At 44.5% G+C, this 14,016-nt stretch overlaps 1 protein-coding gene across 8 annotated transcripts in view; it reads left to right on the top strand.

The window, feature by feature from the left end:
• The window catches only part of NFE2L1 (NFE2 like bZIP transcription factor 1), a 165,477-nt gene extending 151,782 nt beyond the window's left edge, over positions 1-13,695 (top strand). For all 8 annotated transcript variants that reach the window (XM_078645568.1, XM_078645563.1, XM_078645570.1 and 5 more), the window contains one exon: positions 10,386-13,695. In XM_078645568.1, the coding sequence (XP_078501694.1) occupies positions 10,386-11,711 (1,326 nt within the window). In that variant the 3' untranslated portion in view covers positions 11,712-13,695. The remainder of the gene's footprint in view (positions 1-10,385) is intronic.
• The last annotated feature ends 321 nt before the right edge of the window (positions 13,696-14,016 follow it).

Raw genomic sequence — 14,016 nt, 5'->3', positions numbered from 1 at the left:
TTAGGGCGTTGTGCAAAATCCTTGGGTCTGCGCCTATGTTCCACCCTTATCCATTCATCATGCAATGGAGCATTGTGCATGCGAATTGGAGGGAAGAAAAAGGATACTGGAAGGGTCTGAATGGTAGAATCCAGTGAACGATTAACACCTTCACAAATATGCAAGACAGTGCCCGGATCTTTAAAAGTTACCAAAATACAGTCCCCAATTATTGTTTTTCTGGTCCTCCCTAGCCAAGGGACCCTTCTAACCATAATGATCTCATTGTTAAAATGTGATGGTAGGGGTCGGTTCCAATTCAGCCATTTAATCACCTTTTTTTTTAGGGATTGGTAGTCTTCATATTCTCCTGTTCTTAGGTGGGGGGTGCCTGCTAGTACCACCGTTAAACTATTAGCTTCTGGCGGAAGATCTGGTCTCTGTGGTCTTGGGACTGGCCGACCAGGGGAAGGTGCAAGGGCGCTGCCAGCTTCTTGGTGGCCATCATTGGTCCCTATCTGGGAGCTTGGAGGGGCAGCGACTGTTGGTTGTGAGGGCCTACTGGCTAGAATATTGCGCGGTGCCTCGACTGGAATAGCCATTAGTGGCTGCAAGGGGGGGGCAATAGATGCGCTCGGAGGGGGGAGTTTGTTGGCACCCTGTGAGGCTCCTGGTTTAGGAGTGTTTCCAACAGGGGGATAAGGTCCCACATTTTTGGATTGCTTACTAACTAAGGTGTTCAAGGTAGTAAGAGATGTCTCTAGTAGAGTAAGCCTAATCTCTACTTTTTTCAGGCTATCACTGATGGGCTGGAGAAGGGAACGGAATAGGAATTCTATACTCCCCATTGATATGGACGGGGGATTTATATTGGATGTGTTGGCCACTGGATCACTGTTAATACTAGCTATGTTAGGACTTGGGACCTTAGAGGGGACAACAGTAGGCGCGGTCTCATTATCCTTCCCAAATTGGAGTACGTTAGTATGTTTTTTCCCAAAATCTAAATGAGAAAGTTTAGTTTTCCCCCGCCCCCCCATTGACTTCCTACAGCGTTTGCTAGGTGGAGGCCTATGCAACTCTACCACAACACTTGGTTTTGGCTTACTCTTCTTGTTTATATTCAAAACGGGAGTTTGAATGACCAGATTCACTGGGGTATTGCCTGTCGTGGGAGGAGTTGTATCTGTAATCTTTGTAGGCTCCATCCGGGGGTGCTTGGAATTTCCCGGAGTAAAAGGGGGAAATCCTCAAGGGGCGGGGGATTTAAGCTATTGGGGGGCGTACCTTCCTCCTGAGAGATAGGATACGGGGTGATTTCTGTCAAGGATCTACTCTTCATGGATTCAATGGAACGCCGTCGCTCCGCCCTACGTCTCTCTAGGGAGTTTTCTTTGGCCCCATCTCCTTTGGCAGATTTAAAATAATTGTCCAGCGTCCCTGTGTTGCTGCCCCCCTCCCTTGATGGAGTTTCACATGGTGCCGGCGAGGGCATCACCTTGGTCAGAATGGGATGTGCAAGTAAAATGTTGGGGATGTGGCCCAGCCCGGCCTCCTTCGGTCCCGCCCTTGTCCCGCCCTTGTCCCGCCCTTGTCCCGCCCTTGTCCCGGCGCGCTCCCGCGCAGCGGTATGCACACGTTATGTTATAACTGTGATTTAGTCCCCAGTCCGTTGGGGGCGGGGCGGTGAGGGAGAGCAGCCCAGGTGGAGCGGGCGCGGCTTCCTGGGACTCCTGGGATATGGAGTCCAGCCCTTTTGCTCGCAGCCCTCAGCCCCTGTTAAACCCCAGCAACCAGCTTTCCAAAAGTGACAAGAGCGCCCCCCTGCGATGCGGGACCCGCGCAGCGGGTTCCGCGAGGCGTAGAGGTAGAGTGTCCAAAGTATCCTCTGGAGTGCAGGGTCGGCAGGAAACAAGCAGCCAAGTGGTCCCCCGAGATGCAGGGCAATCCGGTATTTAATCCCCAGTCCGTTGGGGGCGGGGCGGTGAGGGAGAGCAGCCCAGGTGGAGCGGGCGCGGCTTCCTGGGACTCCTGGGATATGGAGTCCAGCCCTTTCGCTCGCAGCCCTCAGCCCCTGTTAGACCCCAGCAACCAGCTTTCCAAAAGTGACAGGAGCGCCCCCCTGCGATGCGGGACCCGCGCAGCGGGTTCCGCGAGGCGTAGAGGTAGAGTGTCCAAAGTATCCTCTGGAGTGCAGGGTCGGCAGGAAACAAGCAGCCAAGTGGTTTTTAAAATGAAAACAAAAATGAAAGGCATTGTTATTTGCAATTGTAATAGCTCCAACTTTCCTACTGCGAGACCTATTGGCAACGCCAGTGCTTGTTGTGTATGTTAAGATCCCCACACCGTTCATATGCCTCTTGTCTTTCTTTGCTTTTTTCACTTTGCCAAATCTCCCTGTTATCTGAGTTTTCTCCAGCGAGAATCCCACTGATTGATAAAGTTGTTAATAAAGTTTTGGTCATGGAAGGTACCTAAAACGTTATTTTTTTAAGCTCTCAATCATTCCTTGGCAAGACTCCCTGGGGCTTTTAGACTCCGATGTAGAGTTTTTTTTTATTTTTCAAACCCGGCTATGGCAAATTCTGCTCCTGTGCAAATGTCTGACAAAATGCAGCCCACCAGGACAAGAGTTTGCTCCTTTAGGCATTTCTCCTTCAGATTCAGTTATTTCAGCTGCAAGCAAGGACAAACCGAGCTATCTCTCCATTAAGAACGGATGCAGTTTGTAGAAAGTTTTGTGACGCAACTGCGATGAATAAAATGAGCACCACAGCCTTGCTCTGGGTTACTCTTTAGTGAATTCAAGAGATGGTTCCACTTGAAGACAGACGTTTAAAGAGGTTCTGCAAGGAGGGAGGGTTGTGCCCAGTTATGAGAACTGTACTAATGCAGATTCAACCGACCTGGCTTCTCTTGGGTACTCTAATAGGCTAGCCTTGCATAGCTCAATCTAGCTCCACTTTAAAGCAGAGCTGGAGACTCTTAAGGAGCAGGTAGGGGTGACTAAAGAGTACAGGACACACACGTACAACCCATGAACAGCTTTGCACACAACAGAGTGTTGAAGTTGTGCTGTGGTCTCAGTAGTTCCAAAAGTACCAGCAACATCAGAAGCAAGCTGACCAGTCTTGGTACATCCGCAAAAGGGGAGGAAGGAACCAAACATCAGCTGCTGCCGGAAAACCTGCCAGTTAGTGACTGCTACTTCTCACGCTTCTGTTTGTCAGCCAGTATGGAGAACATCAGCTGTCACCTGGAAGGGAAGATGTGGCATTCTGGCCACAAGAGCTGACTTTGGAACAAAGGAACTAGGTTTGAGTCTCTGCGTTGCCTCCGCATCCTGTGATTTTGGACAGTTAATCTCCCTGTGCCTTAAGAAATTTAACTTTCAGGAATGTAACTAGTGCTCTAAGGGTTCCAATAACTTTGAGCCATATTTGTGCTATATTAAACTGCAGAAATATTATACAATTCTATTAAGATAGATGGGTGCTGAATATTGTTCTAAGTGGCTACACTCCCAGGTTGTGTTAATCTCCTGCAAGCGTTCCTCCAAAAAACACATATCCGTATACCATTGAGACTTACTTCACCTGGAGGTAAGCACTTTTTTATGTAAGAAGGCTGTAAGATTGGTCCTCATTCCAGAAAGGTATATTCCTAGTAGTTTGAAAGATGAGTCCTAGACGAGTGCACCATCCCGTTTTCGAAGTACAGCAAACTACTGTGAAAAGAATATCAGAAATTAGGCTTTTCATTAATTGTACTCCAACTCTATGGAGATTAAATATGTGCCACATCCCTCCAAGATGCTTGTTTTCATATGCCTTTTGTCAAACATCAGAGTCCTTACTTTGCTGGTGGGCAGTGTACTCTGTCAATACGCATTACTTCTTTCAGCTAAAGTGGCTCCACTAACATTGTCAAAGTGTTTGGCTGTAGTTTCTCCGCATCTCAGAAAGATTTGTGAAATACTTGGGACTGGCTTGTAAAAGCATCAACTTTCCAGTAACCTGATCACTACCATGTAGAAGTTTTGTTTCCCAGCTCTGGAGTCGGAGTGAAGCATTCCAAGGTGATTGCGGGTCTGTTCCATTCATCACCCATCACCTAGAAGCAATTCTTAACACGCAGGTAGCAAGAATGTATCACTTGAAGGGGAGTTTGAAGTTTCTCACAAAGAGAAAGAAAACGAGGACACCACATTCAATAGTCCGGCAGATTTCATCATTACAGGGGTCAGTAGCATTTGCGTGGTTCTACTCCCAAATGCCAGACTGCAGATGAAAGTATATTAGCATTGTCTGAAAAATCAAAGGTGCCTGCTTGTACATGCGAATAACTCGGTGATGCATAATCTCAACAGTCAAGGAGGAGCAAGATCTAGAACATGCATTTCAATGTAATCCAACTACTACCTAGTGTCCAAAATGCAGGAGCGGACTGTCTCACTGGAGAGCATTTCAAGAGACTCATGACTGTATTCTAAATGACGCATTTGTGTGGTGTCTTTTTTTACTACTGGGATTTTCCCCAAAATTTCACAAATGTAGGACATGCTCTGGTTATGCACCTATATTTCTACTCACCAGGCACTCTAAGGAATGCCTTTTTGTAAGCAAGTTGAAGATGTTGGTGCATGATTATCTTGTGACACCCCGGATTCTATCAGTTCTTATTAGAGTTTGGATGATCCTAATCGTAGAAGAGTAGCCACATCAGTGGTGATCACTGACCTTCTTCCCCTATTGGAATATCCACACAAGAGGCTGCCGTGCACACTATCTGCTGTTAAATTTTAGAGTTGGATGCTACACTTAAACTGTCCGTTGTTAAGTTTGGCAACCTTGCTCTTGTAATCTTGCAATATAGCCATTTAATAAATATTCCCCAAGATTGCATGTACATTTTTTTTTTTTTTTAATAAAGCTTTATTCGATTTTCATCAAATCATAAAAGCACAACACATACATTTAAAAACATCGCAATTAATAAATGCTTACATATAAAATTAGCAGTTAAAAAACAGCAATTGTAATAAAAAATTCATTCAAGTACAATACAATATGTAATGGAATTTGTGCTGTCCAACACAATAGAGATAGAGGGACCCAAGCCAGAATGTTTTACCGCATGGTTTTTCCGCAGCAACATGACAGATCTTAAAAAACAAGATACCGCAAAAATCACATGCTCGTCTTCAAATTTTAACAATCTTAAGAAGGCAGGCCTACAATTTCTTACACCCCAACAGTTTAAGAGAGGTTTTAGATAGAGTTTTCTGGGGGTGGAATAGAAAGAGCAAAAAAACATTAAATGCAGATTAGATTGAAATGCGGTATTGTCACACAAACATGTCATTTTCAATGAAGACCAGTTATTCATCTCCGGTACAGAAACCATACGAAAGAAAATCCCAAGGCGGAGACGGGACAAAAGCATTCTGTGGTACGGGCTGGGGTCCACTTTTAGATACATCTGCATGCCTTCGTTAGGGGTGATTTCTTGAAAGTTTAAGATGGTTTGTTTGTTCTTTTCAACGTTCCATCTCAAAGTTTCCAGGTGGGAGGTCAGTGTTTTTTTGAGAGCTGATCTAGATACGCCCTCCAGGGTTCTAGGTTTTACATAATAATCTGGGAGGCCTATCTCACTGAGTACAGATCTTACGTACGACAACCATCGGAAATTTGCAACCCCATCTAGGGCCAAACAATCCTCCAGGAGGTCCCTATTAAAACTGGCTTCCCTTGTTGTCCATACCTTATGCCATAAAAGAATTGGGGCCGTCTTGATTATGTCGCTCAAATGCTTAACTCCAGTCTCTATGTGCGTCATAAATGAAGATGAGGTTTTTGGTACACCTAGAAGGTAGCTAATGAATTGGTTCTCACAGCTCTGCAGAGATTGATCCTTCTCGATGCCCCAAAGTCCCGCCCCGTAAGTGGCTGTGGACACACACTTCGCCTGATATATTTGTACCAGTTCTTTGATGGGTTTTCCACCCACTCTATTGGAAAAAGTGCATAAGGCGCCTATGGTGTGAGTGAAGGCCAGTTTCCTTGCTTCAATCGCCTGTTTCCAACGGCATTTCCTGTCAAACAATATACCCAGGTAGCAGAACTTATCTACAATGGCTATATTCTGTTTGTCCAGGGACACGTTACATGGCGCCCTCCTGCGCTTGTTGGTGCACGGCATGGTGAAAGTCTTCGAAATGTTTACTTTCAGCCCTCTATCCTGCATAAAACCTGCAAATTTAGTCACTGCTCTCTGCAGTCCCACTTGGGTCTGGGACATTATGGCCGCGTCATCGGCATACAAGAGGATTGGCACCGGTGAACCTTTCACGGTAGGGTAATCATTTTGAAAGCGAGAGAGGTATTGGCCCACTGAGTTTATGTAGTAAGTGAATAGCCTGGGGGCTAGGATACACCCTTGCCTAACCCCTCTTGACAGGGCGAATTTGTCGGTACATTCGCCCTGCTTGCCAAATCTCACTCTTGCCCCACAGTTATGATACAGTTCTCTAATAAAGGTAATTAAGCGTGCATCAATGCCCATCTCGGCCAATGTTGACCATAACAAAGTATGGTCCACGCAGTCAAAAGCAGAACTTAAATCAACAAAAGTTATAAAAAGTGACCCACCTCTAGCCTGCGTATATTTAGCGCATAAAAGGGCCAGATTTAAACACTGCTCAGCAGTCCCTATACCCTTCCTGAATCCATATTGAAAATGTGAGACTACATTGTGTTCCTCCTCCCACTCCTGAAGTCTCTTTAAAATAATCCTCCCTGCTAATTTCATAAGGCCATCTAATAAGGATATTGGCCTATAGCAGGTTGGGTCGTCACGCCTGCCCTTTTTAAAAATGGGGACCACTATTGCATCCGACCAGGTTTCTATGAACCCCTTTAGATTGCCCTTATTCAACACATTTGTGAGCAAGGGGGCCCAGTAATCTGGTTCAGCTTTGTACACGTCTACCGGGGTACAGTCTGGCCCTGGTGCTTTGCCTGATGCACTGTCCCTGATTGCATCCTGCATTTCCCCTACTGTAAAAGTTATATCAATCGGGAAAGGACAAACTCGGGAATGGGTATCCCTCCTACTATCTATGGTTTGTGAGGCAGTTGGGACCTGCCCTATCGAAATGATAGTGTCAGCTGGCTTTATGTCCATGTACAATTGCCTAAAGTGTGTGTACCATCTGTCACCTGTTATTGCCAGATCTAATTTATTACCGCTATAATTCGGTTGGTACAAAGATTTGACCAATCTCCAGAACTTAGTGGTAATTTTCTGGGCGGATGCTTCTCTTAGTGTGGCCCATGCTTGCTTTTTTAAGGCCTGAGTTCTTTCTTTTAATGCGCGTTTGTATACTTGCCTAGCACTGCGAATTGTGTGAGGGTCCCTAGGTTTGAGTGCCAAAACTTTTTTAAGGGCTTTTAGAGCTTTTGTGCACTTCCCATCGAACCACCCTTCCCTAGGTAAGTAGTTATTATTTGCTGCCCGGGTCAGCAAATTTTTTATCCGCTGTTGGATATTGGCAAAAGCAGTTATGACAGAAGAAGGGTCCACCTGTTCCTCTAGGCAGAGATTAACATCGTTTACGGAATCGGATAGTAGCTTTTTCAAAAACACACCGGGTACAATCTTCTCCCATTTCACCACGTAGCCATTAGTTTTGGATAGTTCGATCCTATAGGGATACGTGAGAAGGGTAGGATTTTTAGCATTTCGCTCCTTTGTTTTTACACTGATTGAAAGGGGGTAGTGGTCACTAAATACGTCCTTGCCGACCACCCACGAGGTCAAGATTCCAGAGTTGGCAGTAGATATCAGGATGAAATAAATAGTTGAATTACAATTTCTACCAAAAAAGGTTGGCTCAAACTGCACGGGTGCGGGACAGGACTGGTTGGCAAAACAAAGATCAAATTTAAAAACAAATGTATTTAGCAACATCCCCCTCTTTGTGTGCACAAAATGAATTGGGTTTTCCTCACCAAAATCTGCAATGCCACACAAAGGAGAATCGGACTGTGGGCAAATAGTACAGTTAAAGTCCCCTGCCCACATTATTGTTACCCCCTTAAAGCGATCCACAGTATGTGACAACAGACGCGATATATGTGACATGGTGGACTCCAATTCGGTATCAGCCATATTATTATAAAAGTTCAACAATACAATATTCTCTAACGAACCCCACTTTAAGTGTAAAAATTGGAAGTGGGTGCTAGAGACGAATTTGTGGATCTTAACCTTTGCTGTTGTTGAAACATAGACACAGAGCCCCCCCTTGTTGTGACCCTGAGCTGATAGTGTGGCAGGGGAGTGAAAAGTTTGATACCCCAGAAGATGAACTTCTTCACAGCACCAAGATTCTTGGAAACATAAGATGTCGTGCATGTGAATAACATCTAGCCAAGCTTTGTTGAAGGCCTTACTAGCTAGCCCCGCGACATTCCATGAAATAAGTGAATTAGAGTCAGGGACGTTACTGGTGGCTCCGCATGTGCGGCCTAGGTTCACACAAGGTATGTCTAATAGATGTGTACTGGTAGTAAGGGTATGGGAAGGAATCAAGGAGTTGGGAGTGGAACCGTTATGCAGGGACTGTTGAGATTGTGAGTGATCAGATGGCCGGGGTTCACTAAAAGAATCCATCCCCGCCGCTGTTCTGCCACAGCAGGTCTCAGGCTGCTTATTAAATGAGCTAGATGACAAGAAATGGGGAGAGGTGCGGTATCTGGTCTGCGAGCCCACAGGAGATTTTTCTGTGTTAATCGACTTATGTACATTATTTGAAAGAAGGTGAGCCGTCCATCTGTCAGAATTTCACATTCTTTCACATGGAAGACATTCTACTGTATCTGGAAGAAAGTATTGCTCCAACCAGGTGCCAAGAGACCGTACTCCCAGATCATCTTTGTTCGGTGAGACCTGCGCTGCAATTTTCTTTGATATCATTACTTCTTACAGAAAGTTAATCACAAATCTTTCCCCCATTAAGGAGCCCTTTACCTCCATGAGAGCGCAATGTGGAACTTTCAAAACTAATGTCTCCCTCTACTCTCTTCAAACCTATTCATAAGCTGCTTTGCACCCTAGCTCTTGGAAGGCAGCCTTACTGGTTGCTGTCACTTCACCCTTATAGAGTTGGTGAAAGTCACACGATATACTGTACTGAACCTAATGTGTGTTTTCCAAAAAGATAAAATGGTGTAAACTTATTCTAGTTTCCTCCCTAATGTAGCTTCAGATTTCTTGTCAACCTGTTTCCCCTCCAAACTTTCTCCAGAATCCCTCCTATTCAGCAGAGAGGACTTTACATACTGTGGATGTTTAGTGTTAGAAATGTTTACCTCAATAAAACTGTAGCCATTAGAAATGTGTCCATATTTGTTCATTTATTGCCCTATGTATAGGTTTAGCCACGTCCAAGCATTTCTTTTTATGGGGGATTCTTTCCTGTATTTTATTGTATTCTATTGAATCTAATCAAAGTAAAGTGGCTACTGCTGAATTACCAAGAAACGTATCCATTGCTCATTTATGATGGGCACTTATACCTTTACCAAGATGTCTTGATTCGTATTCTAGAATAAATACCTAAGTGGAGCAACCTTCTTTACAGAATATAAATGCACAGACACACTTGTGCGCACACACACAGACACTAGCAAGGGCACATGCGCACACAATCTGTCACTGAGAGAGCATTGGCGGTTACTGGTGGCATGCTATTCCCTTAAGACACAGAGCTAATTTTTGCTCGTCTTTTAGGCTATATGCTATAGGGTTACATTGCCTTTCTTTCCAGTTATCTTTCCTTTAACCCCTTCGCTGCATTTGTCGGCCAACGACCGTCGTGAGCACTATCTCCGTAGTGCTGCGCACGTCCGTTGGCTGACGTGGTCCCGCCCACTCTGCTGAACCGCCGCAGTTAAGCGGCTATAGGTGTGACCACAGTTTTTTTGTTACTACACAAATAATGGTGACTATCAGCCATTTAAAATTTCCCTTTTTTTATATAGGGAAAATAAGTGAAGACTGGCCAGTGTATCTAGGTATAGACTATCAAAGTTGCATTTGCTTTTGCTTTGAGGTCTTCCATCTTGTATTGTAGCTGGATAAGGTCACCGTTGTTTGTGTCCTAGATTTGTCTTTATGGTTTCTGCCTTTTTATAGTGGTCTTTAACAAGGTGTGGGAAAGCTGGTCTATTTGTATGCTGTGTGCTGGATTGAGGTTTTAAAGCTGTGCATAGTATCCTACCGTATCTTACCTTTTCTTTTGTTCGAGAATACATTAGGCTCAAAATGTGTAACCTGCAGCATTGTCTAATCAATTTTAATAGTCATTACAGATTTACTAATCTATTCCCATTTAATTCTAGGCACTGGATGTGAATAACAGAACGGAGGATTCACTGTACAACAGCACAAGCGGCGATCTGCTTAACATGAACTTCAGCTTAGCCCCTAGCACACCAATTCACCAGAATGTGAGCTTGCATCAGGCGTTGTTGCCTAGCTGCACCCAAGACCTTTCTTCACTGTTCAGTCCTGTGGTTGAAGGAACGTCCTCAACCTCTAATTCGGTTTTGCTCCAATTGGCTCCTGATAACTCCACTCACCTAAATTCAACCTTTGGCTCCACCAACTTCACTGGCACCTTCTTCGAGCCTCAGCTGAACAGTACCACCAATGAGACCTCCAGTCCTCAACTGCCAGATCCTTTAGGGGGGCTTCTTGATGAAGCTATGCTTGCAGAGATCAGTATGATGGACCTTGCCATCGAAGAGGGCTTTAATCCTTTACAGGCTTCCCAGCTACAACAGGAATTTGATTCAGACTCAGGACTTTCCTTGGACTCTAGTCACAGCCCTCCTTCTCCTAGTAGTTCTGAATCTTCTTCCTCAACAGCCTCTTCTTCATCCTCTTCCTCTACTTCATTCTCTGAAGAAGGAGCAGTTGGGTACAGCTCAGAATCTGAAGTTGTTGACTTCGAGGGATCCGAGGGGGCTGTTGGATACCAACCAGAGTATAGTAAGTTTTGCCGTATGAGCTACCTGGATCCCTCGCAGTTCCAATACTTGCCATATCTAGAGCAGGTTGGCCACAACCACACATATAACATGGCACCTGAAGTTGTAGACAGCGATGAATCCCAGATGTCACCTGTGATGCGATTGAGCAGTAAAGAGACACAAGAAGACTTCCTTGACAAGCAGATGGGCCGGGATGAGCAGAGAGCCAGGGCCATGAAGATACCCTTCACCAATGAGAAGATCATTAATCTTCCAGTGGAGGAATTTAACGAGATGTTGTCAAAATATCAGCTGAGTGAGACACAGCTTAGCCTAATTCGTGACATTCGGAGGAGAGGAAAAAACAAGATGGCTGCTCAAAATTGCCGTAAGAGGAAGCTGGATACAATTTTGAACCTCGAGCATGATGTGGACGATTTGCGAAGAGACAAGTCGAAATTGCTTCGAGAAAAGGTAGAATTCCTCCGATCCATTCGGCAAATGAAGCAGAAGGTGCAGAGTCTTTACCAAGAAGTGTTTGATCACCTACGCAATGAAAATGGCCAGCCATACTCTCCTCATCAATATGCTCTGCAGTATGCCAATGATGGAAGTGTGGTGCTGATGCCACGTACTGTGGCAGACCAGCAAGCCAGGCGACAGGAAAGAAAACAAAAAGACAGGAGAAAGTGATGGATTGATGGGGATCTATAATTTGTTACTATGGAGATGGGCTGCCCATTAGAGGAATCTTTAATCCTCCTTATCCCTTATCTTCTCAGGCATGACTGCTGACAGGTCAGTGTACAGGGAAATGACCACAAGTGAAGGTCGCACGCCATTCTTCTGGCCTTACCAAATGGCTTTCCCTCATCGAGGTGGATGTGGGAAATGGACCAAGCTCCGATGCCTTCTTAATTATAGCATCTTGTCCTTGCAGTGGACAAATTGTTGGTGTTGGGAGCCTGCTGATGGGTGATCAAAAAACAGCTGTGCTGTTGGAAACAGACTGGTAAACCATGCTCATTGGAAAAATTCGAACATGTGGAGGGAAAGGTCGAGAAATTGCTGTTTTTCTTAGTTATTTGCGTGAAATAGCTAATTCAAGAGAGAAAGCTGGTGATGAAAGATGAATAGTTGCACTTTTCCCAACATAGGCTCAGGTAGGCCTCTCTATAGGTGAATAGAGCACAGCAAGTTACCTGATTTTGAATGTGCATTATGGTTTGAACCGCTGCATGATGTACAAGGAGAGATACTGGTGAAACGTGGGCCGATAGCGATAAGGCTGTTTTTGGACTTAAAGCATCATTGAGCGACTGAACACAATAGTTACGGGTTTTTGAGGGGTACTGGTGAAACTGACCTGGGCTGATCAAGGTTTGTAGGTAAACTGCCTATGATATATCTGCATCCCTTTGGGGAAACCTAGTTACCCTTCCTCACAGTTGATAGTCTGACATGACATATTGTGATGCCATTGTATGTCCGCACTCTATTCATCCCCTCCCTAATAGGCTGAGGAACATCGTGGTGGTGCTCAACACAGAATGCAGCTCCCAGTACTGCCGCCAAAGACTTTGAGTTCCTGCTCTGTGGGCCAAAGATCTGGGGTCTGCATGCTTTGCGCTACTCGCTACAAGCTGCAGTTCCCGTTCCCTCTTAATCCTCACATCCCTCATTATCATGTCACAAGTGTTTTTGGAATCTGACAACTAAGCTAGAATCCAGGGCTCTCTATTTCCTTCACTTCACTATTTTCAAAGTTCACTACACACGTTGTCTCTGTTTACAGTTTCAACATTTGCAGATTAATTTATGCAGCACGTAACATCTGAGCCTGTGAAATATGTTTTAGACTATTCTAGCTTAAAAGTGCTTGAATGTTCAATAGAATTTTGTCCTCCATATATAATTGCTGCCTATGGTGTGGAGAGGCGTCTTGCCTTTTTTGTGGGCAAGTCTGGTGAACCACACTACTCAGTGGTGGTTTCCCTGGAATGTTAATTCTAGTCCAATTTCTTGCTCAGTTGATGGTTATTTATATTTTTGGTTATGCCTTTTTGACCAAGCAGTTTCCAGGTGCATTATGTGGTCCAGTGTGGGGTGTCAATATTCCCGGCGAATGACCAGGTGCAAGGCAGGTTTGGGTCGCACTGAAACACTGTTTCTGATGGCTGCCAGGAACGTGAGGATAGCTTTAAAACTTGTTCCCAGAGCATTTTTATCTGTCCTGCACTTTTAAATCGTCTCAGAGTTTTAAAAACTGCAATGCAGTAGAAAATATCCAGCTGTACCTCTTGAAGAACCAATACTAAAAACTGTTGCAACCCTAGATGCCATGCATGATCTGTTGATGCGTGGTCTGAGAGCACAAATCCCATTTGCTTTAATCTTTGCGATCCCATGACACCAGAAGCATGGAGTTTAGGGCAGCAAGTGTTCAGTGTGGCAAAGTGTAGTACACTTTTCCTCAGCTCCTAACAAAATCGTATTAGAACATAATACTACTGAGGTGTGTGTGTCTTTATTATTATTTTTTTGTTTTTTTGCCAGAATTATTTCTAGGGATTTTGAAGACAAATAATCCACTAAAATATGGAAAGGGCGCAAAATGTGTACTTTTTGTTTTGTCTGAAGAAAATGAAGCAGAATAAAATCAATGCTGGAAAACTGACTGTCTAATTACAAACGTGATTTTTGTTTGATGCCTTAGTGCCTCGCCCTTTTAGGATCTCTCAGTAAATTATTGTGGTAGTGAACTGACACCATCGGATGCTGCATCACCTGTTACGAGTAACACCATACTAGTCAACACTAATTGCAGTGTGTTCATAGCCTACATTGCGTATTTTGTTTAATCAACATTGTTGCCTGTGAGTGGTAGAGAGCTGTAGGCTGTGCATAGTGTGTGTCGTGTGCAGGTCAGTTATTGGCATATCACCATGCTTACCAGTATTCTCCTCCATATTGTGTATGAATGCAAGAGTAAAGATCC

The sequence above is a fragment of the Lissotriton helveticus genome, chromosome 5_1, assembly GCF_964261635.1.
Source record: "Lissotriton helveticus chromosome 5_1, aLisHel1.1, whole genome shotgun sequence".
Classification (NCBI taxonomy): domain Eukaryota; kingdom Metazoa; phylum Chordata; class Amphibia; order Caudata; family Salamandridae; genus Lissotriton; species Lissotriton helveticus.
The sequence above is the reverse complement of the archived record's forward strand: the minus strand, read 5'-3'. Positions and strand labels throughout refer to the sequence as shown.